This window comes from Cryptomeria japonica, chromosome 9 (assembly GCF_030272615.1).
Source record: "Cryptomeria japonica chromosome 9, Sugi_1.0, whole genome shotgun sequence".
Lineage (NCBI taxonomy): Eukaryota > Viridiplantae > Streptophyta > Pinopsida > Cupressales > Cupressaceae > Cryptomeria > Cryptomeria japonica.
In genome coordinates, this window is record NC_081413.1 from 518,562,678 (window position 1) to 518,589,960 (window position 27,283).

At 34.0% G+C, this 27,283-nt stretch overlaps 1 protein-coding gene across 1 annotated transcript; it reads right to left on the reverse strand.

Moving 5' to 3' along the window:
• Positions 1–8,155: 8,155 nt before the first annotated feature.
• LOC131066907 (uncharacterized) lies at positions 8,156–10,347 on the reverse strand. The gene is made up of 2 exons (XM_058001805.2): positions 10,141–10,347; positions 8,156–9,132 (listed from the first exon to the last, which is right to left on the reverse strand). The coding sequence occupies exons 1-2, from the start codon at positions 10,310–10,312 to the stop codon at positions 8,492–8,494; spliced, it is 813 nt and encodes a 270-aa protein (XP_057857788.1). The 5' UTR covers positions 10,313–10,347; the 3' UTR covers positions 8,156–8,491.
• Between the last annotated feature and the right edge of the window lie 16,936 nt (positions 10,348–27,283).

The following is a 27,283-nucleotide window of genomic DNA, read 5'->3' on the forward strand; positions in this document are numbered from 1 at the left end:
GATTATAATAGAAGGACATGGTTATATACTTTAAATAATATATCTAATTTTTTAAAATCGATTCAAAGAATATAAAGAAATAGCTAAGTTGCAAATTAAATGAAATGTTTGGGGACTAACAATAGGAGTGATTTTTTATCTAATAATTTTGACAAATTTTGTAAATATTGTGACACTTTGAGATAAAATACAACTCCATACTCTCCACTATAGAATAGAGTTGTAAAAAGAATAAACATGACATTGATGGAGGAGGATAAGAGTATGGTTAGTGTTTCTAGTCTAAAATAAAATTTTTGGGTTGAAACTACTGCCACTACTTGCTACCTAATTAATATGTCTCTTGTACATCAACCCTTGTTAATGAAATTCCTATCGAGGCATGGTTGGGTCATAATACTTCATCAAGAAATGTTAGAGTTTTTAGTTTGATAATTTCCTACTTATTGAATTATATACATTTATGATATATTATTTAAATTGGTAAAGGGAAAAGAATGATTTCAAAACCAAAAAATTGTAGTTAAAATTTAAATGAAAGATCTTGATGTAACTAAACACATTCTTGAGATGAAAATTAAAAAATGCGGAGTGGATATAAATCTATGGCTTGGCCAAAGTAAGTATAAATTTTATAGAGGTTTAACATGCATGATTGTAGACCATTGTGCATTCCTTTAACAATTGAAATGAATTTATCTATTTCAAATTGTCCAACATCCCCATCAAAGATGGAAGACATGAGTAGAGTTTCTTACCAACATGTAGTTAAAATTTTGATGTGTGTTGTAGTATACACTAGATGATGTCCATTACCCAAGAAGGGATAGTTCTTTTCAAATACATGTCTACTCCTAGTTGAGTTCATTAGGATGCAATTAGAATAGTCTTCAAATATTTACAAGTTAACTTGGAGTATTCCTTGTATTGTCATGGTGATTTGATAGGAGACATATATTCCATTGATATTCATGGTTATGTATATCCAAACTAGGAAAGTGATGTTGATAGTAGATGATCCACCAATGCTTATATGTTTACTTCATTTGGTGGTGCAATAAGTTAGATGACTAATTGATAGGTTATTATTTCTATTACCACTACTGAAGTCAAGTATATGGTATCTTCTCATGCTTGTAAGGAATTCATTATGGTTTAAGACATTATGTTTAGATATTAGAATAAAATAAGGTGCAATAAAAATTTATTGTGATAGTCATAGTATGATATACCTAGCTAAGCTAAAATTCCATGCCAGGGCAAAGCCCATTAATGTACAATATCCTTTTGCTAGATATATGGTCAAAGACGACAAGGTGAACCTATTTAAGGTAGAGACTCTAATTAATATTGTATATTATTTATCTAAGCCTACAAGCATAGATAAATTCAGATAGTGTTTTAAGTTTATGGGCATCTCAGCCCCTAGAAATTAAATCACGATGCTAATACTCATCTTTCACTTGCAAGATTTTTGACAAGTAGGATAATGTTAGAAAAAATTGTTTCTCGACCTTGAAATTACCATAGCTTAATATATTAAGCGTGAGAAGGTGTAGGGAGTACCCCTTGTGGGGCTCATCAAGCTCATCACCCTAGTGGAGGATCTAAGGGCCACACGCCCTAACAGAGGCTTATGAGCAACAACCCTAAAAGCCACATTTTTTGTATATATTTTTATTGAAATTTGAACCATTTATCATTAGATCACAACTCTAATAGTAGAGGTTATGTTAACCTTATTTCCCTAAAAGGAAATCCAATTTTATGAGAGCATTGTATTATGGATATTTATTGTTGTATTGTGTGTGAGAGTCTAATAAATATTGAGCTACCTTTGAAACTTTGGTCAGTGGTATTCAACCTTTTTGTGCAAATATGTTACAATCTTGTTGATTTTTGAAGAATATATTGGGCAACTTTTGGAGTGGGGTTTTGTTTCCAAAAGAGTCTTTCCCATATCATTTAGTTTTTTAATTGTTGTAAAGATCTAAAAAAGTTTTGCATAACCCTCCTCTCAAGATTAGTGTAGGAAGTTGTTCCTCTACCATAGAGAAGAAATGACCTTATTTGGTGCAAGAGCACGTGGGTCAACGAGCAATCAACACTGCCCAAAAATATTTCATGTTTGTTTTGGCTTGCTTCAATTTGTCTTGATTTTTATGGTTAGAATCATACATATGCACACTTAATGATCCTCTAGACATCTCCATCTATTGCAAACCTGCAATGACAAAAAGCAATGCACACATCTTTACATAATAAAATTATCATCATGTATGCAAAATGTGGAAACATAGATGATGATGTTTTCTATACTTACATTATTAAGTATCCTTGAACTATGTACATTATTTATAGTTTGTTGATGAGGATAGGTCATGTACCATGTACCAGTTGTAGATTTTATACCCAATCCAAAATGACATGCGATGATTGATAATGTAGAAGGGAAGTGGCTATGAAACCATTTAAAAATCAAGTTATAAATGAACACATATCCTGATGTACCTTTTTCCTCTTATATAACTTGAATTTTAGGTGGCTCCATAGAAACTTTCATGTAGAAGCTTGCAATGGTAACCCTTATGTAGATAAGAGGACAACATGGACAAGACAATGAATTGTTTGTTAGGAGTGCCTCTTAGAAACGTTGTCTCTTTGTGTACAATGATCACAAACTTTCATGATAGGTGTCTTTTCTTATATTAGGAGAATAGTAAATAAAATTCACTTGTTCTTTTTAACCATCGACAATCTAAAAGGACCTTTAAGTGAACATAAAAAGGCATCACAAAACATCTTCTATCGATTAGAGCAGCCTAAGAATTGAAGGACACCCAAATGATAGGATATTAGGTAGTAAGAGTTAAAATGGAATATGAATCGATGGAATTGTAAAATGCATTTGTGAGGGGTCGAGGGAAATAAAAGAGTACAAAGGTAGAGAAGAAGAGAGTAAGTGTGGGCATTAATCAAAAGAACCCAATAATAGGTGAAGAGGATAAGAGAGTTTGGTGTTAGTTAACTTACAAGTTTGCAAGCAGGGTTTTTCTTCTTGTATCATTATTTTTAAGGCCAATATTCCAAGAGTCAATCTATACTTGTAGATAATGGTTTTAAGGTAGTCTTATAAGTTTTATTTTTTATTTTTGGATTCTTTTATTGTTGTTTTAGTGTACTATGTGTTGGATCTTAGATTGTGCCATTGGGTATATATTAGGAAGATTTATAGTCAAGGATATGAATTTGTCCATTTGTCAAATAGGGTTCTGGATAAATATTTTAGGTAATAAAGATTATTTTTCTTGTGATGTTAGTTATTGGAAGCTTATTCATGTGAGATTAATGTATTATTTGTGTGTTGGTAATTTAATTTCAAAAATTTATAGAATAATGTGAATACGTTAATGGATCATTGTATGCTTATTGTAACAACATAAGAATTTCTAATGCATGTTAAAGTTTAGGATAATGTATTTGATCAATGATCATGTATCTTTTGAATGCATGATTGACAAAACTAAGATGGACGAAAGAGCTAACTTCTATGACATCACAACCAAGATCAAGAAAGGCATGCTACAAGAGCATATGTAGAGAATAGTAATTCTCTTATAACATATTTCATCGTACTCTTTCCTAGGTGTATACCAAGATAAAAATCTTATGAACCATTATTATCTAATCTTAGTAATAGATTATAGGATTGATGATAGTAGGAAGCATACTCTTCTAATAGAAGTAATTAGTAGTATCATAGGGTTAACTAGTTTTCACAATAACATATAGGTGTTAGGTTCTAATTTTATCACAAGGTAAGATAAATTTCACCAATAACACACAGGTGATAGATAATAGGAGATACCCAATTTCATAGGGTTATTTTTCTTTCACTAGGAGAAAATACTTAATAAATTCTAGAAGCTCCACTTGTTTTTATAGATTTTAGTCAAGCTTTCACTAGTAGCATGTAGACAATAATATATTGAAAGGTTTGTGTTTTTTTGTTTTTGTGCTATGTCTTACTTGATATGTGGGTGTTTTTTTCTATTGTAAGTACTATGCAGTATGTGCATTATTGATGATAACAAGAAGTAGTATGAGATACATGTTCCATCATCATAAAAAGTAGCAACCTAGGAAAATGATGGGCCTATAATGTAGTATGGAATGCACTAGTTTTCCTTTTTCTTATGATCACCTTGTTACAAATGTCTTATGCATTAGTGAATTGGGCAACAAAAATATCCATGTAGTAGGGTTACATCCACTTCACATTATCATTTGGTCACTATGTATATATTTTAAACTAATGATCCTATTATGTGTTACCTTGATAGATTGAGTATTAATGTAGGGTGAGTTCACAATAATGGTTCCCACTTTCACCCACAAAGGAAAAACGCGATGGTGGGAAAAAAGTTTCGAAGGGTTTGTTCATATTGGGGGTGTTCGGGCGAACCCCCCACTCCACTCGAACCCCACCTTTCGAGCGAATCCCCATTAAGTGTTATTTTTGTCGATTTTTAATTATATTAGAGGGGTTCATTCGAACCCCCCTTCATTTGAACCCCCCTTCATTCGAACCCCCCTCTGTTCGAAGGTATTTAGGGGGGTTCATTCGAACCCCCTTTTTAACACTTCTCTGAAACTTTCAACAATTTTTTGCAGATTTTTGGCCTTCAGACCTCTATTTGAAGGCTCAAATGGAACAATCTTAACAACCCAAAATGCAATATAGTATTTCTCGAAGCAAGCTTTCCAATGACTATAATTTTATTACATATTGAGTTTATTATGAACTTGTTTTTTTAATTTTACCAAACATAGGTTTTTCATCGAACATGAACTTCTATGTTCAACGCATTGGGAAAAATAGTAAACTAATTCAAATTTTTTTGGAAAATATCTATGCACTAGGTATTGATGTCTTCCTTCTAACAAAAAAAATAAAATTGAATTTTGATATATATAGAACAAGTTATGTTTTCAAACGTACACCTATGTCTAAATTATAATTAGTTTGACTTCAAAACTTAATAAAATAAAATATATTCAACATATCACTATCAAACCAAGTACATGCACTAGGTATTGATGTTGCAAACCAAAATTCAAAAGAATTGAGTTTTTTATCATTTATAAAAAAAAGTTATGCATTTTGGGATGCAGATCACTCTTAAAAATGTTGTTTGATGTAAAAAACTACTTTTCGAGGTAGATGGAAAATCAATACAATTTTCTTCAAAAAAATTTGGAAAAAATATATTTATAACTTGTAGACAAGATGTTACAAATCATTAGTTTACATCATCTTCAAGTTATTAATGGTTTAAAAGTTATAGGTATCAGAAAGTGAAGGTTTTTTTCAAAATGTTCATCTAAGTATCAAAGTTGGCCAAAAAGTGGGTTCACTAGTATTGTGAGTTCACCTTGTATAAATTTGATTGGTGTTTAAAGTGTAAAAAATTATAATCATTAAAATAAAACAAATTAAAAAACGTTTGTAGTAACCAAAGGTGGTTATTATATGGAATTGATTATATATAGGCACCATTGAAATAGTTTTTTATTAGCATTCCTTCATCTTCTCCATGGAATCAAATGATCCCATCTAAAACCTACTAGCATGGAAAAAAGCCTTTGCACCCTACAAAAATGATTTATGTTGAGATACATTTTTGTCTCTTTGTTATACTGTATTGTCCTAAATTTTAATCCCTTACAATTTTGACTGCATTTGGGCCCTCACCTTAGCGTTCGTGCTCTGAGGCCTAAATAGGACCTGATTATGCTCTTGCCTTGCACATTTATCAACATTTTCACTAAATACATCATCTTTCCCCTTTGTTTTTGTGCCTGATTGGGTAGGACCAGGGCGCCATGTCATAGTCCCCTCTTAGGACCAGAGAGCCATGCCCCAGTCCTCCCAATTAGGGCCTCTTAACAGTCTTCAAATTTGAGCGGGAAATCTAGCTTTGTGTCAGCTCAATTAGTTTGTTTTTTGAGGGGGAAGTATAAAAAGAGGTCTACCCCTCTCATTTGATAAGAGACACAAACATGAAATTCAATTTGACATCAAGCAATCAAGCATTCAAGTTCAAGCAAGCAAACAATCAATCTTCCTTCAAGCATTAGAGCAGAGGTTTAAAGTCAAGATTCAAGCATTGGATTTCACATTCATGTTCTATGTTATTGAAGACTTCATAAAACCCTAATTTCATGTGGAGACAAACAAAACTTCACAAGGAGGTATATCATTTATTTTCCAGTCATTATTCAACATCTCTATCAAAAGGAGAACATTTCCTTTACTGCAATTCAATCAGATTTCATTTCTATTTCATGGTTAATTCCAAAACTGAGGTTTGACCTAAGGCAAACCCCTATTCCCAACCTATTTCCTTCTTTTCTATGTGTAGGAAGTAGGTATAGAGACGTGATCTTTAGGATAAGCTTTATTTGCAAAGACGTATTGATCCCCCATTGGAGAGTGAAAAGTTCAGAGGACCAAAGCGACTGTCACACAGGTCCCGACAAATCAGAAGTTCCTTATGGGAACATATCTGAATCCTCTTACAATCCTCAAATCCAAGTCCATTGCTCAATATAGCGACTGTAGCTTACTGTTTACACATTTTTACATCAATTCCCAGCACATTTACCCTAATTTCAGCAAATTCAATAAATCAATTCAACTCAAGGGAAAGAAGAGGGCATATTCAACAGCCTTGAAATTAGATCAACATTTAGACCTCTTAGGTTTAGAGCTATCTAATTCCTATCTTTCCCTAATGTAATTGGTCTCCAAGTAAAAATTAGTGGTTTTCATCCTATTGTGGTGAAAACCTTAATTTTTCACCATTACATATACTACCATGATTTTCTTTGAAATATTATTTTAAGCACCTTTCTTAGTCTCAAGACCACTAGTAAGTTGTGTAAATCATTTAGTGAAAAATTCTTGGAAAAAGTTATGTGTTATTTAGACTTAATATTTAATGCATAATAGATAGTTCTTAGGCAATCTATCAATAAGATTTATGGTAGGATGCATTTTTTTTTAAGGCAAAGGGTTGAGGCCCAAAATATATATAGATAGTATAATAAATTATTACAATGGGAGAAAACGAGACATGAAGAAGGAAAGAGACATCTTCATCACAAAACCCCAAAATGGATTCTAGATTGGAAATCCAAGAGATCAACTTGAATCTATATTCTTTAGCTGCAAGTCATGACACAATAAAGAGATACTACAATTGTTATACATGGGTTTCATCGCTATCAAGAATCAAGATTTTGTTTGCAGATCATGTAACAACTCTAAGGAAATGTGGTAATAGACTAGATGAAGGAATGATATGGTAGGATGCATTTTATCTTTTTACTATATCATTATGTTCAAGATCTAAATTTGATGGTTATAAGGTTGTATTTAGTAAGTTTTGTCATAAAATAAAAGAATTTTTTTGAGAAGATTATATCACATGAAAGGAAAAAAATTAGACAAACTTTAAAAAATTATATAAGACCATGGTAAAATACATATATAATCTATGATATAATTTTCAAAAGAAATATGTTTTCACATTTGAAATGTAATTGCAATTACATAACCATTACAAAAAAAAAGAGCTTGAAGAGATAGATCAACCTTAATTGTGATTATCTTTGAGATATTGTAGTCATATTCTTTTTATTTTAAAATCACAAATAAACTATGTAAATTATCAAATAAAAAACTTTTGTTAAAATATAAAATGATTGTCATTTATATAAGCATTTAATCTATTATAAATTATATCCATAATTGTAGTGTCCTAAAATTGCGACCCCCGCAATTTCGACCACGTTTTAGGCCCTCACTTATGTGTATATGTAGGATAAAATTTCTATTGTAGGTTAAAGTTAGTGTGTATACATTTGAAACATTTCATTTTATGGCAACTTTCCTTTTTGAAGGATTTTATGTAGATACAAGATGTTTATGATACAATTTCAATTGTAGGTTGAAGTTAATGCATATATACATTTGAAACATTTCATTATTAAAAACTTTTCTTTTCAAAAGAATTGAAAGAATTTCTTTAAATAAAACCTTTTAAAATTATATCTTTTGATAAGTAATGATCAATACAAATAATACAAATGACAAAATGCTATATATTTATTCATACCAAATAGATCAAATAGAAATCATACTCATGGAAATCCCAAGGAAGCTAAAGCTCCATTCTAAAACACCAAGAATCATCTTGGATACAAAGACATCTACAATAACAATGGACTATAACATGATCATACTCATGGAAAACGCAAGGAAGCTAAAGCTCCATTCTAAAACACCAAGAATCATCTTGGATATAAGGACATCTACAATAACAATGAAATGTAACATCAATCACTTAGACTATATATGTCTACCATAAACACGACACAAGTTCACACAAACCCACAAAGTAAAATCGACATAAGAACAAATGGACTACTTAGAGGGAGAAGGTGGGGTAAGGAATGGGATGGGAGGAAAGCTGAAGGCAAAGGGAGAAAGTGGTGGAAAACCAAAACTAGGAAGGGAAGGAATGCTTATTGAAGGAACTTGAGGCAAGGGTGGGAAACCACCAAAGGGAGGAGCGAGAGGCAATGGTGGGAAACCAGGGAGAGGAGGGGCCCTAGGAAAGGGTGGGACTCCAGGGAGAGGAGGTGCCAAAGGAAGTGGTGGGAAAGTAGTAGGGATGGTAGGAATTGTGGGTAGAGAAGGTGGGGATACTGTATCTTTTGAGGTTTTAGGAGTCTCTGCCATTTCCCTACCACGTACAAATAAGTTGAGCGTATCTTCCATCATACATGCTGTGGGAACATTTTCTGGGCGATAGCTTAAATACCCAGCACTGTAGGTACGGACTCCTTCCTCAGCTGATATTAGAGTGATCTTGGAAGGTGTGGAGATTGATGGGACGTTGCATTCTGAATCATCAGGCCTGCTTATCAGCTCTACCCTGCACTTTGAAAGGAACTCTGATGGAACATCTATTCTGAACTCTCCTTTCTCATCACTTTCTCCCTCCACACGGATTGAGCTTCTGCTTCTCCTGTTCAGAGTGCATTCCACTGCTACACGCGCACCTGCAACAAGACAGTCTCCACCTTTTTATGAATAGGGGTCTAGTTTTTCATTTATAGAAAGTATTGTTAATCATTTATAAATATTTGTTTATTTGAAGATCAATATGAGATCAAAATAATGGGAGTGTTTTTAGTTCTTTTGGAGAAACCACATTCATTCTAGAAATCAATTCCTCCACCCTAAAAATCAATTATGGAAGATCAAATGACACAACATAGAATTACACATTACATGTCTCTTGTAGATTAGAACTTGGGTTTCCATAATGAGAATTCAATGGTTTAACCAACCATTTGAAGATCAAGAGACAACTTAGAATTACATATTAGATGTCTCTTTGGGATTAGAACTTGGGTTTCCACAATGAGAATTCAATGGTTTAACAGACTATGGAAGATCAAGAGACACAACTTAGAATTACACAATTGTCCCTTTGGGATTAGAACTTGGGTTTCCACAACGAGAATTCAATGGTTTAAAACAATGAAAGATCTAGAGACACAACTTGGAAATTACACATTAGATGCCTCTTTGGGATTACAACTTGGGTCTGCACAATGAGAACTCAATGGTTTAACCAATTATGGAAGATCAAGAGACACAACTTAGAATTACACATTAGATGTGTCTTTGGGATTAGAACTTGGGTTTCCACAATGAGAATTCAACGGTTTAATCAATTATGAAAGATAAAGAGACACAACTTAGAATTACACATTAGATGTCTCTTTGAGATTAGAACTTGGGTCTCTACAATTAGAACTTGGGTCTCTACAATGAGAATTCAATGGATTAACCAATTATGAAAGATGAAGAAACACAACTTAAAATTATACATTAGATGTCCCTTTGAGATTAGAACTTGGGTTTCCACAATGAAAATTTAATGATCTAGCCATGAAAGATGAAGATACACACAATCAAATCCAGAAACAGCTAGATTATTCACGCTCTTTTCAAAAAATGATGATAAAAGTTTTAAGAAGAAAGTTGTTGGTATCCATTACCAGATATGAAATAACTAGAGTCAGAGAGCCTGTTTTGTGAGCAGGTGTCGCAGAACACAGTTCCCCGCACGACCACTGCAGAAGGCTTCTCTTGTCGTCCATGACAGAAACTCGTGCTGATTAAAAGCGTGTAAACCAGGAAAAACACTGTGGAAGCCATCTTCGATGCCATTGTTGAGAAGAAAGCTTTGTGGAATGATTTGGGAGGTTCTTGAACGACTTTTTATAGCCCACTGGCCGGCAAGCTTGGTTGGTGAAAGTTTCTGCCACAGCATAGGCAGTTCAACCAACGGACTTTTATCGTAAACTTTGAGTGCCTTCAGACACACGCAATCTACATCTAAATTTGAAGACTTTCCTCAATTATTTTCATATTTTAGTCATTATGAATCAACATAGTTTGGGTTGTAGGTTATTTGGTTGAACATAATTAGTAAGGGCAATGATATGTTCTTCTATTAGGTCATCTTCTAAGATTCAAAATTCTTGTATGTATGATACAAAGAAGTTATTTGGTTGAACATAATTAGTAAGGGCGATGATATGTTCTTCTATTAGACCATTTTCTAAGGTTCAAAATTCTTGTATGTATGATACAAAGAAGTTATTCGGTTGAACACAATTAGTAAGGGCGATGGTATGTTCTTCTATTAAGTCATCTTCTAAGATTCAAAATTCTTGTATGTATGATACAAAGAAGTTATTCGGTTGAGCATAATTAGTAAGGGCGATGATATGTTCTTCTCTTAGGTCATCTTCTAAGATTCAAAATTCTTGTATGTATGATACAAAGAAGTTATTCGGTTGAACATAATTAGTAAGGGCAATGATATGTTCGTATGATACAAAGAAGTTATTTGGTTGAACATAATTAGTAAGGGCGATGATATGTTTTTCTGTTAGGTCATGTTCTAAGATTCAAAATTCTTGTATGTATGATACAAAGAATGAGATGAAGATTCTCTCGACAATCACTCTTTCTTAATGAAAAAGATAACAATATAAACTCGTACTGATACTTTCATATCGAATAACAAAATAAATTTATAAATGATATAAAATCTTCATATAAAATCGCTTTTTTTTTTCATTATTATACGTATTATTATACGTATATTTAGATGTATTAAATTGAGTTGGATTTGTGAGACTGGGCTCAAGGAGAGCAGAATGTTTGGTCGCTTACTTGATCAAGTTGTACGTAATCTGATTTGGTTTGGCTATCCAACTCCGAAAGTTTTCAAAGTCATGAGCTTCTTACAGTTCTTTAAGGTAGTTCCAATTTTTGATCATTGTCTCTGAAAGCTTTTCTTCTCTATTGGCCAGTCAAATCCTCCCATCTGAATACTGGCTCGTGATTTTTTTAAAAAGCAGACTAAAGATCCATTCAAAAGGTGGTGAGAGTAGTTGTTTGATAGTGTATTGGTAGTAGTTGTATTATGGATATAGAGTCACACAAAGTGACTCTTCATAAGACTAAGTTTGATTATTGAATTATAAAATAGATTAAATTTATATTCATTATTATTATCTTATTTGTGATTTATTATTTTGTTTGTGATAATTTAATTTTGAAGAGTTAAAAGTTTATGTAAATAATTTTAAATTTTAAACTTGTGATAAAATTATTTATATTGTTATCTAATAAGAATTATCTAATTATGTCATATGATAGAAATTTCTTAAAATTTCATAATATAATGTAAACACTCGCACAATTTCATATCATATAATAATAAATGTATGGTATATCATTTTGTTGATCCATAGTATTGAAATATATCACTACATTGTTATTAGGGCTTGCATTAAAAATTAAGCAAGTTTTGAATTACAATCAAATAGAAGTACAAACAAGCGTGTAATTTTCTAAAATATATTGTAAAGTTCAAGGAGTTGAGCTTAGGTGGTTATAACATTGAGTTCTCATTGTGGAGATCCAAGTTGAAATCTCATGGGGACATCTAGTGTGGATTTCTAAGCTGCGACTCTTGGTCTTCCATAGTTAGCTTCTAGTGTGGAGATGGTTTCTCAAAATAACCTAAAATTAATAGTCTATCAAATGCTATTTATGGTCTTTGGGACCCTTGTTCTTCTACCTACTTAACTATTTGCCTTGAACTCCCCTTTCATGTGTAAAATGTCAATGTTTATATAGAGAAGTAAAATACAGTATCTTTAGATTAGAACCAAAAAGGTAGTGCATTGCACCATGCAAATGAGATGGGGATCACAGGTCCAATATTAAATGATTTCTCCTATGCTTTCACCTTAGAACTAGACACCTGCTCATGAAATGTGTAAATGACCATCAATGCACTATCCACATGAGATATGGATCATAGGTCCAATATTAAATGATTTCTCCTATGCTTTCACCTTAGAACTAGACACCTACTCATGAAATGTGTAAACGACCATCTTGATGAGCGTGACAAGATATAAGATATTAAACTCATTGCAACCTTACATTTATAGGACTAATAATCTCATATATGTCATCACTACTTGGTACTTGGTACATGATTCAAACATGTGGCACATAATTCAAATATGCCTTCACTAGAGATGCCCTAATATTCATTAGAAGGCACTTTGATAAATTTATGGTAGCACACAATAGAACTAATATTTGCTAAGAATATAATGATTGTGGAAACTAAGAAAGTCTATAAAAAATATATAAACACAAGATAACTATTTTTCATTGATGTAATATTACAATTTAAATGCTCTTGCATAAAACACCTTGATTAATTAAATAGTAGACCTCTCACTTTTGTTCAATACTGTCTACCTAATGAAAACTATAATGGTTCACCTCAGCTATTAACATCTACATATAATTTTTAATAGCCTTTTTTTCATTCACCAAATATTCTTCATACTTTTTGTTCCTTGTAGTCTTTTTTATTTTGATGTCCAAATTTTCTTCAATATCTTCAATTTTTTTGTTTTGGGATTTCTACCATTCAAATGACCTCTACAATTCCTTCATTTGTTATCCCTTGTTGATACTAATATAACAATAATATTAAATACTAGTTCAATATGCTAAATCCTTTAGGCCATTCAAATTCATATACATTAGTTGAATCTAATTTTCTTATGATTTCACATTACTCAAATTTCACAATCTTCAACTTATTATATGCCCCTTATGTAAATATGTTTCCTTATATATATCAACACTTTGTTGAACACACTTTGACTTGTTGCTTTAAGCAACCATTGGGCAATTCAGCTCCAATACTTTTACCACACACACTTAGAGCTTCACATTCACATATTTCACATTCCACTCTAATCCACACACTTTGAAATTTATTTTGTCTTTTTCATATATTAACAACATCATCTTAAACCTTTATTAAGTCAACTAGAACAAAGGACAAGAGGTCATCCCACAAGATCGACTACAAAACATAATTGTGGTGAAAGTGGTCCTAATCGAGAGATAGAGAGGACCTATAAACATATTAATACATCATCCAATGCTGTCCCAAACAACATACATCTTTGGTGCACATGGACCAAGTAAAAGTACAAAGTTGTGTCACACTTTTATAAAGGAAATGGTCAATGCTGATTCAACTTTTTAAATTGAATCAATAGAAAGTGGCATTTATGTTTTGAATTTTGAAATGATGTAGACTAATATATATATATATATATTAGTGTATTTTATGTTTGTAATTTTTTTTTTTAAATTATAACATTATTTGAATATAGTTTTTAATAAAGTAAACACTAAGATTTAATTGTTGATAAGATGTTGAAATTGAAGTTACACGAGGCCCCACACTTTATATAGTAATTTTTATCTTTTTTTCTTCAATTTTTTGTGTGTATTGATAACTTGAAATTTTAGTGCATGGATATATTTTTTTCATTTTTATAAATAGATATATTTTTAAGTTATTTTTTTAAAGTTTCATGTATTGAAATATAACTATTTCTATTTGGCACAACCTTTTGTCTTTTATTATTAATCCATAATAGAAAAGAATTATATCATCTCAACATAGATTCTTTTCTCTACAATCATATTTATTTCAAAAAAATTAAATCTTTTATTATTTTTCCTTCATAATATAATCAACCTTGTATTTTAGTGTTGATGACATACTTTCAATAAAAATATTTTTTGGTAATTGGACCCAAAATGGTATAAAATATACATTAAGTAAACACTTCCAATTCAAAAAGTTATGGCTCATATATAACTTAGCTATAATGAATCTATATGGACCATATGTTTGACTAAAATAATTTTTTAGTTAAAAATGCTTAAATTCACTTCTATTGACAAGTTGGCCAAAAACGTGACACAACTTTGTACTTTTACCTATCCTCCAAGGTCAGCAACAAAGGAACATGTATGAAAAATATGCAACACATAACCAATCAACACAAAAACAATTGTTCTAGATGAATTCACAAAATTCAAATCATTACACAACATAGTAGGACCCAAATACAACTCAAAACAAACTCCAACACTAGTGGAGACCCAAGAGAACAAGTCCTGTCAACTAGATAACAACAAATTACCTTGAAAACCAACATCAGACATAATGAAAAAACCAAAAAGACCATCCGACATCATGTAGACCACACAGAGGTATTCAACGAACCCTCAAAAGCATCCTCATCCACTTGTTCCATACTATCAAGCCAAAGCAAGCTCACAAAAACCAATCTAACACATAATTCTTCATTGCTAGAGTGCTAGGAAACACAATCATGATATAAACATTGACATACACACTTCCAAAATATTCCATAACTTGAAATCTAAATTGAGACACTGCATAAACATTATAAGCCTTTCCTCGAGTCCACAACAATAGAAAGATCAATGCGGGGAATTCTTCAGACCAATCCTAACCAATCAACACACTGCCAACATTCTACCAACATTAGAAACATTAGTTGCAATACTAAGAACCTAAAAAAGATAGGATTACAACATCCATAAAGCATAGACATTATATCCCAAACTGCAAGACCATATTTGTAAATGTGAAGCAATGCAGAGAACTCTTCTTGACTGTCTTCAATACACTTCTTTAATTTCACTATTTTAAATCAACTTCAGGACACCAAAACAACAATTTATAATAAAGGAGATACTATGACAACTTGTAGTATGCATAAGATCATGTGAAAAATATTGTGTCATCATGCTTCTTACCCTCATCTTAGTACCTTCAATCCTCATCGCAATACTTCTAATCCTCATATTTTTATCATCATCATATCATCTCTACTATCAATCATGAACATCATCACCATTAATATTCTTCAACACATCAACATTGAATATAGAATGTAGGCATCAACACCATCACTACCATAAGGACACAAAAGAAAGTCTCATTTGAACATATTCATTATCACTGTTCTTTAGTACATTATTATCATCATACATGGTGGAACATCAACACCACTAATGGTGGACATCCAACAAATAACATGATCAACATCCCTTCACAACTTCATATCAACAATCATGACACTATAGCATGCTAGGTATAGATATCAACACTAAGAGGGTAGACATTAATCATGAATGACATCACACATCTGATAGGACAATCAACTATTTACACATACATTTGAATCCACAATACCATATCAACATCATCATATACTTGAGACATTAATTTACACCATTCATCAATTATAACACATCAACATGTACTTCTATAACCAGCAACACGTACATCCATCATCAACAACATATACCACACATTTCATCAACATATCATCCAATAACAATCACCACATCATCAATGGTATAACACAAGATGAGGGTTGACAATGATGGACAACCCCATAATTGTACTAATAACAATCTCTAATATCATTCAAAATACTAAGGGTTGACATCAATGACAACACTTAGTCATCAATGACAACAACTGCAAACAATCTCCCCCTTCATCATTGATGGTGCCCAACACACACAACACTAATCACTTGCACTTTCTCTTCCCTTTTGATATTGTAGCATCATAAATTATAACCGGTATAATTCACACCTCATGTTTGTGCTCCTACATTAGCACGTCCTATTTTCATTCCTCCTAGGCCCATTTTGACACCATTTTACTTCAACCTGATGTCACCCTTTGACACCATTGGGTGGGCCTCAACCTGGGTTTTGCCTTATCCCATTTCCCATTTCTTGGTCCTATTTTTGGAGGACTAGGGTGTGGAGTGCATTGGTCCTAGAACAAGGCACCTCAAAATGCCCTAGTCCCCCTTAATAAAACCCAATTTGAATATGGGCGCGCACTCCCCCTCCCCAATGGATTTTAGTCCTCATGGCTACACTTGATCATTGGAGGTTGGCCTAATTAATAACTTACCAAGGGAACCCTATATTTAAAGACACCTTATCAATTCATTTTGATAAACTCATATACCCTATCATTCATGCATCCGTCAAGCATTCATCATCAAGCATTTTTAGAGATCCAAGGCAACATTTCATTCTTCAAGCATTATGGAGAAAAGTTACATCAATATTCATGCAAGCATTTGTTTTTTATTAGGGTTTTCATGTTTTTTTTTCCATATCATTGCATTCAACATTTGTGATTACATTCAAAGAGCATTACATCATCAATCCTTCCATCAACAAGTGTAGATTTCAGGTATATCTCCTAACATTTACTTTAGTAAATTTGCATTATTCAATTCAAGGTTAATTCCTAAGTCAGGGTTTGACCTAAGACAAACCCCTATCTACAAAACTTTCTTCTCTCTTTTTGTGTGCAGGGACTTGGCTCTAAAGTTGTACTAAGGAATTTCGACAAGGTTCATGATGATGAATAGGTTTAACTTTCGACATAGTGAAATTCAAAGGACCAGGGTGAATCTATACTACCTGGTCCCAAAAAATTAGGCCAAACTTTTGGGTACAAATTCTAAACATCTTCTTTTGCCCAAATCCTAGTATATGGCTCTGTGGGACATTTGTAGCAATCTATTTTTATTGTCTATCTTCAATTATCCCTTGTTTTGCCCTAATTTCACAATTCACATCCAATCTTCAACTAGAAAGAGGGGGAAAACTAAAAACCACTGAATCTAATTAGAATTTCAGCCCTTTTCCTATTTGGATTGTGGCTAGATCTACTGGATTCATCGCTCTTTCAATGTAGTTGTCCCTAAGGTAAAATTAGTGGTTTTATTATCTTAATTGTTGAACCCTAAATTTACCACCATTACATTTTGGTGAACCTGATGCTCTTAAATTTGCATTAATTCTAATAAATGTGGTCTCATATATGATTTTTATGCACTTTAACATTCATGTTTGCACTCATAAATATTATTTACAATTGAATTACATAAATTTAGTGGTTAAATTCGCAAAAACCCTAATTTATTATTCTAAAATTGACTTGTGGGTTGCATAATTTTTTACTTGTGTTTTCATATCTGATTACTATGAAATGTTATGTTTAGATTTAGATACATTCATTTCATAGCTTTACTTAAAAATAAAAATACAAAAAAAATAAAATTTGTTTTTTGTGTGTTTAGATGCTTTATTACATTAAATTATTTCATTGCAATAGTTAACATTTCTTTTCAAAAATGTGAATTTATTCTTTACAAGACTTTCATACCTTTGATCATCCATTTTCTTATAATGACTATCACTTTGAAGAAGCATATAGTAGAGAAGAATTTGATGAGGCTATTGATGGTTTCCTTTATCCTAAGCCCTCACCTTTTGACCCATCATTTTGCCAAAGGTTAATCAACATAATGCATATGTCATTTGGTAGTGATGACCTTGAGATGTTGGATTAAACTCTTGATGACTTCATCCTTATCTCTAAATCTCCAAAAACTGACAAGGATATTATCATGCATGACAATCTGCTTTATGAACCTTTACCTTATATGAATCCTATAAATGAAGAATAGTTTGTGATAAAAGAAGTTGATGTGGTTGACAATCCTCTTTATCAAGTTGTGCCTTCTAGATACGAGGCCCTAATGAACCATGATAATTCCTCTCCTAAATATTCTCTTGTTCATGGAGATAATTTGGTGCAAGAAGAGATTATTAACACTTCTTTTACAACTCTTCCTCTTAAGGATGAAATTTTGAAAATTGATATTGATCTTTCTTCTAAAATTGTCCTCTCCCATGAGAGTATGTTAGAGAAAGAGGATGATATCATAAATACCTTCCTTAATGTTACTCTACCTTCCATACATGGTACCTCTCCTAGAGAAGAAGTGTTGATGGACATTGCTAATCCTTCTGCCCAAGTTTATCCTACCCATAAAGATGTTCACGATGTTCCCTTTTATGCATATGATGACAATTTAGATATTTCTTTCCTCCATAGCTATGATTTACCCTCTCCCAAATTTGGTCCTAGCAACGAGGGCACATTTGTTGTATGAAGAGGTTATGAGAACTTCTTTCAAAGATCTCCCTCCTAAAGATGCATCTTTGAAGAATGATGTTTATCCTTAAATGTACCTCCCCCATGAGGACTATTTGGTGCAAGTGGATGATATTGTAGCTACCTTTCCTAGTGATACCATATCCTCTTTTCATTTTGTAATGTCCTAAAATTGCACCCCTTGTAATTTTCGACTGCATTCGGGTCTTCACCTTAGTGTTTGCACCTCTCGACCTAATCAAATACCTGATTATGCTTATAAATATTAAAATCTTCATGCAATTCATTGATGCACCTTGCCTGCACCTCGATCCTACCCCAAATTAGGGTAGGACCAGGGCATGGTGCCCTAGTCCTCACTAGGACTAGGGCATGGCGCCTTGGTCCCCCTTAATGGGGACCTATCTTGGACCCCTCTCCCTTTCCTAACTCAAATTTGCAGTGGGAAAATATCCTCTATGTCAGCTCATGTTGAAAAATTAGTCAATTAATCCTACAGGCAAGTATATAAGAGGGATTTGCCCTCTCATTTGACAATCTAAGGAAATTCAATCAAGCATCTGAGCATTCAAGAGATCAAGAATTCAACAATTCAAGAGAAATTGAGCATTTTTAGTCTTCCTTCAAGCTTCAGAGCAACAATAGAGTCAAGATTTCAAGCATTGAAAAGGAGATCATTCTACTTCATGAAATCATTATTTAATGTGGAGGCAACTAAAACTTCACAAGGAGGTATAAGCATTTCTTTTTCAAGAAATTCAACATCCCCTCAAAGAGGAGGATTTCTACTTTCAGTCATTTCAATTACATTATTTCAACCACTTGGTTAATTCCAAAACCGGAGTTTGACTTGAAGGCAAACCCCTATTCCCAATGCATTTCCCTTTCCTTTTGTGTGCAGGAAGTAGGTGCGCAATTGTACTTCTAGATTTAAGCTTTATTTGCAGAGACGGAAAAACCCTTATCGATGTGTGGAAAGTTAGGAGGATCGCTAGGAGGGCGACCTGGTCCACACACACCATCCCTGCAACTTTTGGTAGATTTCACAGAGCAGCTACAGATCATCTCAAACTTCTCAGATCTAGGTGCATGATTTAATCCTAAATCTATACCTTATTGTTTTCTCATACTTCATCTTCATTTATAAAACTTAACCTTAATTCAATTAATCAATTTACAAAAGAGGGCCAGTTACATTCCAAACACAACCAATCTACTTAGTATTCAATCCTTGCATCATCTTGGGATTGGATCTAGTTGATTAGTCCCCCTCTTTTGAATGTAAAGTCCTCCTTCAACCAAAAATTGAGCTTAGTGGATCCTCCTTTTTCTCATGGTGGATTCGCTAAGAACCCAATTTTCCACTTTACACATTTTAATGAATTTCCCACTATATATGAAACATTAATGAGTTAGCAATTTCCTTGATTCTCTCCCTTCTAAAGATATATCCTTGGAGAACAAACAACCTAATCAAGTCAATACCATTCATGTTTCTAGTTATGAGAAGCCTAAGCCCAAGAAACATCTCAATATCCTTAAAGCTTCAAAATACATATGTGAAAGAGGTGATATGGAAAGACAAATAGAACAAAAATATGGTTCTAAAATACATCACTCGTTTAATGCTTGTGTCAAAAAGAAATATCCCAATATTCTTGTCACTTCCATTCCTTCCCCCCCTCATCATAAGAAAAATGTTGATGAGGGACATAATCTTGTTGAGAAACTCCATGATATCTTAGCTAAGATTTCCCTTTGGGACTTGGTTCAAGCTTCACTTTCATAAAATAAGTTGATCCAAGAAACCTTACAAAGGGTGTGTCCTCATCCTTCTTCTAAACCAAATGATATTACATTATCACAAGATGAATTGCCTTCTATATAGGTTAAAAATAGAGATGACCCCTTTATGATTACTCACATTTTTGAATAAAAGATAAGAGGTATTTTAATTGATAATGGGCCAACACTTAATATTTGTTGTTTTGACTTATTTTTTGATTAAGGCAAAAACATGTTTTGAAGGGACTCGAAACCCTTTACAAAGAAGTTACATATGATATATCATTTAAGCCCCTTAAAACAAAGTAGACTAAAAAGACAACATAAGTGACAATAAAATAAGACAAACAAAGAAACACACAGCCCAACATGATCAACAAAAAGCCAACAGAGAAACAAAGCAACACCAGCAAAAGGGACAACACAACCCAGGTTCTTTAAAGTTTCACCAACTTTAGCTTCAAGCTGATCCATCTTCTGGGCCATATCCTTCAATTCCAGGATATCCTGGGGCAGTTTAACAAACTTCTTTTTTGTACTTTCCCTCTTTCTCTTGCTTGGACCCGAAGTGTCCTCAGTTCCCAGGTCCTTATCCTGGTCTAGGTCAACAAAAACCTGATCCTGGTGAAACTTTTCAAGCTTTTCCACCACAGTTCTCATATTATCTATCATAGACTTAACAATTTTAGGACTATCCTCCATAATTTTATGCAGGGTGGTCTCACATTTGCTAATCCTTTGTTTTTCTTCCTTGAAATTGTTATCATACATGTCCTTCATTTTTTCAATAGCCTCCATATTCTTAGTTAAACAATTCACCATCACTTTCTTCTCATTTTCATTCCAAAGGGCACAAACAGAGGTCCCTTGAGGCTTCTCCTTCACACCACCAGATTGTATGGGCTTAGTAGTAACCTGTAGCTTCTCCCCCAAATCCTCCTTAGCTTGTAAATCTTTAAATTTTGAGGAGAGGGTTCTCTGTTTAAGGTTGAGGCTTTTAATCTTATGAAAATCCCATTTGAAGAGTCTAAAGAGATACACAAAGCTATTTTTGGCGGTCTCCAGAACCCCAATAGTCATCTCTTGCTTGGGCTGAAAGTCTTGAAAGCTCAAGTCCACAGACTCCTGCGAATTCCCCTCCTTGTCATGAGGAGAAAGAGAGTCCTTAGAGATAGGAGGGGAGATAGGATCATCAGATCTATTAGAGATCACAAATGTAGAGCCTTTACCTTTCCCCTTGGTTTTCTTCACAAACTTAGCTCCCCTTGTTGAAGGAGAACACTTTCCCTTGCTAGTCCCTGTAGACAAATGCTTTTCCTCCCTTTTAGTTTTATTGGGAGGGGGGGAGCAACCTCTTCCTCCTCATCTTCAGTATCCCATCCCCCATTCTTAGAGCTACCACTGCCCTCCCCATCATACTCAGATGCCAAGGGAGCCTTATTAGGGTTCTTAGAGGCCCTAGCCTTAAAATGCTCATAGATAAGCAAAATTAACCCTTGATGCAAAATAGGATTGATGTGGGGATTCTCTCTATGTTCATTAATATTGGAATTCAGAGAAGAGAGCAAGTAAAAGGAAAGATAAATATTCACCTTATGCCTAAAGTGGTTGAGCAGAACAAAGTAGTATCCATAAATCTTCATAAACTTGTCATCCAGAGTGAAGAACTCCATAATAGCTTTCAAGAGTTCCCTCCAAATGGGTTTTATCTTCTTTGACTCAAAGTTGGACTTGTTAACCTTAACCAAATTTGCCTTTTCCTTCGTTATCTTGGGGAAATTCTTAATAGCACCATCAAAGAGCTTTCTATCCCTATAAAATTTAATGCCTTCCATAAAAAGTTGGTAACCTCTGCAATGAGGCTGTCATCCACCACAAACACCTTGCCAAAAAGATTGAGCTTCCCATTCTTCCACTCCTTCACAAAAATCTTAGTCACTCTCTGGTCATTACCATGAAACCTCTCTAGGAAAGGAGTAACCCCACCTTGTTGCAGCCAATACCAAATGTTCACATTATTTTTCCACTCCTCATAGTTCATAGGCTCCACCCTATGTCTATTCCCACCCATCTTGCAGAACAATGAAGAATGAGCCCAAAATAGGTAGAAAACCAAACAACTCTCTGAAGAGCCAGCAAAACCGATAACGCTAGGAATAACCTAGAAAGCATGCGAAATCAATATGAAGTCACTAATATCCAGGGCTTTCTGACAATTTCCATTGGCAATAATGATCACATAATCAATGATTTGCACCATAAAAAAAAGTAGGCAAATTGCCAATTTTACAATTGGTTTAGTCATATGATAGAAGGGCTTTAACATCTCCCGCCAGGGTTTCCTCCTTGTACCAAGTGCATTTAGATTTGGATTTCACCCCCAAATTAGCAAGATAATCAGCCACAGTATTAGTTTCCCTATAGGCATGAAAAATGAAGCATATTTCAAAGGATTGAATTACCTCAATTGAGGAATTTATAATATTTTCACTAGTCCATGAAGTGTTATTCTCCCCTTTAAGACATTTTATAATGTTGTTAGAATCACCTTCAATCCATACCATTCTACAATTTAGACACCTTGTAATTTCCAACATTTTATAGGTGCCCATAGCTTCTGCTAGGTGGTTGGTTTGGATACCCATGGGGAGTGCCACTGACACAAGACATCTACCATTCTCATCTCTAATAGCTCCCCCATACCTAGCTAGCCCCAGGTTACCCTTAATCTTCACCCATCCTCTAGGAGGGAACTACCATACCAAATGCTCTCTAGTCTTCATGATCTGACCCATGGGTTTAGATAAACCAAATTTAAACTGCCACTCCTTGGGCACTGAAAGATCAACATCCTTGCAAGGGAAACTAGGAATTTTTCTTAGAGTACCACCCAAAATATTAATATTCTCCCCAATAGCACTGCAAATTTTCTTTGAAACCAGCTCAAGAGGGAGGGTAGAATCCCTAAAGATTTTGTTATTTCTCTCCTTCCAGACCCCCAATGATAGGTGAGGAAAGATAAAAAGACCAAATGACTTTAGTGACTTGATGGGAAGAAGGACAAACCCATTGAAGGAAGCAGTCTTAGACCGACTCGGGGAACACCCAGCCTAGGTTCCATTTCTATAGAATACTGCTCCATATTTCAAAAGGAAAGGAATAGTGGAGCAAGATATGAGAGACAGATTCTTTAGCTTGTATACATAGATAGCACCTATTGGGGACCATGAATCCTCTGCAACAAAGATTATTTGTAGTAAGAACCTTGTTCTAAAGTAGCCAAAAAAATATATTGACTTTAGGAATGAGATCTTTCACCCAAGTAGTAGCCCAAAAAGGAGGGGGTGACGGGGAAGAAGTCAGCAAAGAGACAAAAAAAGTCATCAAGTAGCATCCAGAGGAAGTACCATTCTAGATCATAAGGTCTTCATAAGCAGGGTTGAGCTTCCAAGGATTAAGAGAAAGTTGAATGGGAAGAAGAGCTTCACTCACTGCAGAAAGGCTGACCCAGTGATGATCAAGCCAATAATCAGCCATAAATGATCCAAAAATGGATTTGCAATTATCCAAAAAAGGGGAGAAGGAAGAAATGCAACATAACAGTTCATTAAAGAGCCAAACATCTTCTCAAAACCTCATTTTTTATACCATCACCAACCTTCCACCCAACACCTAAAGCCGCCACATTTCTAGCCTTAAGCACATTATTCCAGAGCTATGATTCGAAAGGAATAGCAGAGGAACTAATGAGATCCTTGAATGAAGTGACACCATGCAGATACTTACTTTTCCAAATAGAGTTCCACTTCCTCTTCTCTTCATAGATTCTCCAAATTTGCTTATCCAGGAGGGCCTTGTTAAAGATCCTAATAATTTTGATCCCAAGTCCCCCCAAGATTTTGGATCTGCAAACACACTCCCAAGAAAGCAACAAAATGTGCTTCCTCTCCTCAACTCCCAGCCAGAGAAAATGTTTCTGAATTTTCTCAATGATATTCACAACTTTTGAAGAAACCTTGAACAAACTTAAAGCATATAAAAGCAAATTTTGGAGAGAAGACTTCAAAAGTTGAATCTTACCAGCCTGACTAAGGAGAGATCCTTTCCATCCAACAAGCTTCTTATTGAACCTATCAATCAAAGAGTTCCAAAAGGACTTTGACGACTTCAAGCATAGTGGAAGACCAAGATAAGTAGATGGAACCGATCCAATCTCACAACCAAGGATGTTAGCAATCCTTCTCTGTCTTTCCTCAAGAGTATTAATGAAAAAAAGAGAACTCTTTCTCCACTTGTTTATCCGTCCTGAAGCCTAACCATAAAGATTTAGAATATTCTTTAGCATTCTAGCTTCCTTGATGGTAGAGCTACCCAATAGAATAGTATCATCAACAAACTGTTAGTGAGAGAACACCAAGTTTGAGGATGAAGGATTCAATCCTTGAACTGTCCCTTCAGAAACCAATATCTGTAAGTATCTCCCCAAACTTTCAGCTATAATAGTAAAGATAATAGGAGAGATGGGGTCACCCTATCTGAGGCCTCTGGAAGGCTTTAAAAAATGAGATGGAGAGTTGTTAACAATCATAGCAAGAGAAGAAGTAGAACGCAACAACCAAATAATTTTAAGGACTCCATTTCCAAAGCCAAACACCCTTAGGATTTTGAATAAAAAATACCGGTCCACCCGATCATAGGATTTAGATAAGTCCAATTTCATTACAAATCCCTGCTTTTTAGAAAATTCCAAAGAATTTATATAACTAAAGGCAAGAGGAACAAAAGTCTCAAAGTTAAAACTTTTAAGATAATCTTGTAAAATGAATTGCAAAGGCTGATAGGGCGAAAGCAATCCATAGAAGCAGCTCCAGAAGATTTAGGAACCAAAACAATAAAAGTAGAATTAAGTTCTTTGAGTAAATTCTTGGCTCCAAATAATTCCTTGAAAACATTAAAGAAATCCAAATCCACAATATGCTAAAAATTTTGGGAAAAAACATGGGGAAACGATCAGGGCCCTTGAGCTTTGTTACCTTCAAAAGAAAACACAACATTTTTAATCTCCTCCTTCGATGGAATGGCAGTCAAGAATCTGTTATGTTCTTCTCCCAAAACAGATGGGATAGCCTTTAACAAAATATCTTGATCTTCCACATTCAAGTTAGGATCAACAGAAAGGAGGGAGGAGAAGAAACAAACAAATTCCCCCTGAATGTCTTCTTCCTTATCCATAACCACACTGACGATAGAAATGTGAGAGATCCTATTAGCTTCTTTATATCTAAGAGTTGTCATGTGAAAAAACCTAGTATTTTTATCAACAACAGATAGCCAAAGAGATCTCGATCTTGGCTTCGAAAATTCTTCCTCCTTAGCAATAATATCATGATATTTAACTAAAATCTCATTTTCCATGGCAAGAGAGACAAAACTATACCCCTCGAATTGAATTTATCTTGGATCTCTTTAAGCTTGAGTTGAATGACAAACTTTGAAGCAAAAATATCTCCAAATACCTCTTTATTTTGGTGCTTGATATTATCTTTGACAAATCTTAATCTTTTAGAAACCTTGAACATCGCAAATCCATCCACAGAGATATTCCACTAGTTATTAATACAATCCTCAAGCTTAGGGTGCGACAATCACATTTTTTCAAACCTAAATGGGAAATTTCACTTTCTCGAAACAACATCAACAACAAAAGTGATGGGAAAATGATCTGAATTGATCATAGGAAGAGATGCAAGGGAACAAAAAAACTTAACCATCCAATCATTTGAAATTAGGGCCCGGTCTAGGCGTACTTGAATCAACTCATTTCCAGCCCTCCTATTAGTCTAGGTATAGCTCAGACCCTGAAGAGAAACATCATGCAACATGTAGTTGTTGATGAATTCCATTAAATCTAGTCTTCTCTCCATCTGCACTTGAGATTCTCCAAAATTTTCCATTTCTTGAAGAGGCGTGTTAAATCTCCCATTATTATCCAGCTGTCATCCAAAAATTTCAAACGACCAGAATCCAGCCTTTTCCAAAATTTACCTCTAGTTGATTTCGCATTTGGAGCATATATATTAGATAGAACCCAAGAGAAGTCATCCCTAATATGATGAAACCTAACAAAAATAATATTTGCCTCTGTATCAAGAGGCTCTCCCCTAATAAAGTTATTGTTCTAAAAAATGACAGTCCCTCCTGAAGCACCCTCAGAACTACTGCCAACAACTCCACAAGTTTTGAACAACTTAATCTTTTCCACCTTTTCCTTAAACATTTTAGTCTCCTGAATTAAAACAATATCTAATTTTTGATCTCTAACTATATTCCAAATAATATCCTGCTTATGGGAGCCGTTAAGCCCCCTGATATTCCATGAGATAAATTTCATTTCTTACTTGGGAAACAAACCTCAAAGATGGATTTTTGCCTACCATCAGCTAAATTTTGATGGAACTCCTATTCTATATGCCATTTAGAAGATCTTCTGCCTATTGGGGATTTTGGAGTACCAACATCTGCCTTTGATCTATTCCTTGTAGAAACACCAACCTGAGGAGAACCTTTTTTTACATTCTTTTTCTCAACTAGCATATAGGAATTCTCTCCTTCCAAGACATTCTCTTCATACTTTTGGTTCTCCTTTCCATCTTTAAGAGAGACATCTTTCCACTACAGCACAATCCAAACCATGTTTGTCTTAGCCAAAGAAAAAGGAGAAGGGTCACCATCTGGGAATGTGGATTTAATAAAATCTACAAAATTCTAAGTTCTAGATTGCACCTCTGAACCATTCGCCAGGCCATAACCCTATTGGGCATCATCCTCCCCCAATAGATCCCTTTCCTTTCTATTTATCTTGGTAGAGGACATAAAATTACGATCCCCACTACCATTTTTTCCCTCTGATATTTCTC

Coding starts and splice junctions, on each gene's coding strand:
- LOC131066907 (XM_058001805.2), bottom strand. CDS start 10,312: ATGGCATCGAAGATGGCTTCCACAGTGTTTTTCCTGGTTTACACGCTT. Junction 9,133..10,140: donor CTCTAGTTATTTCATATCTG/GTAATGGATACC, acceptor GTCTTGTTGCAG/GTGCGCGTGTAGCAGTGGAA.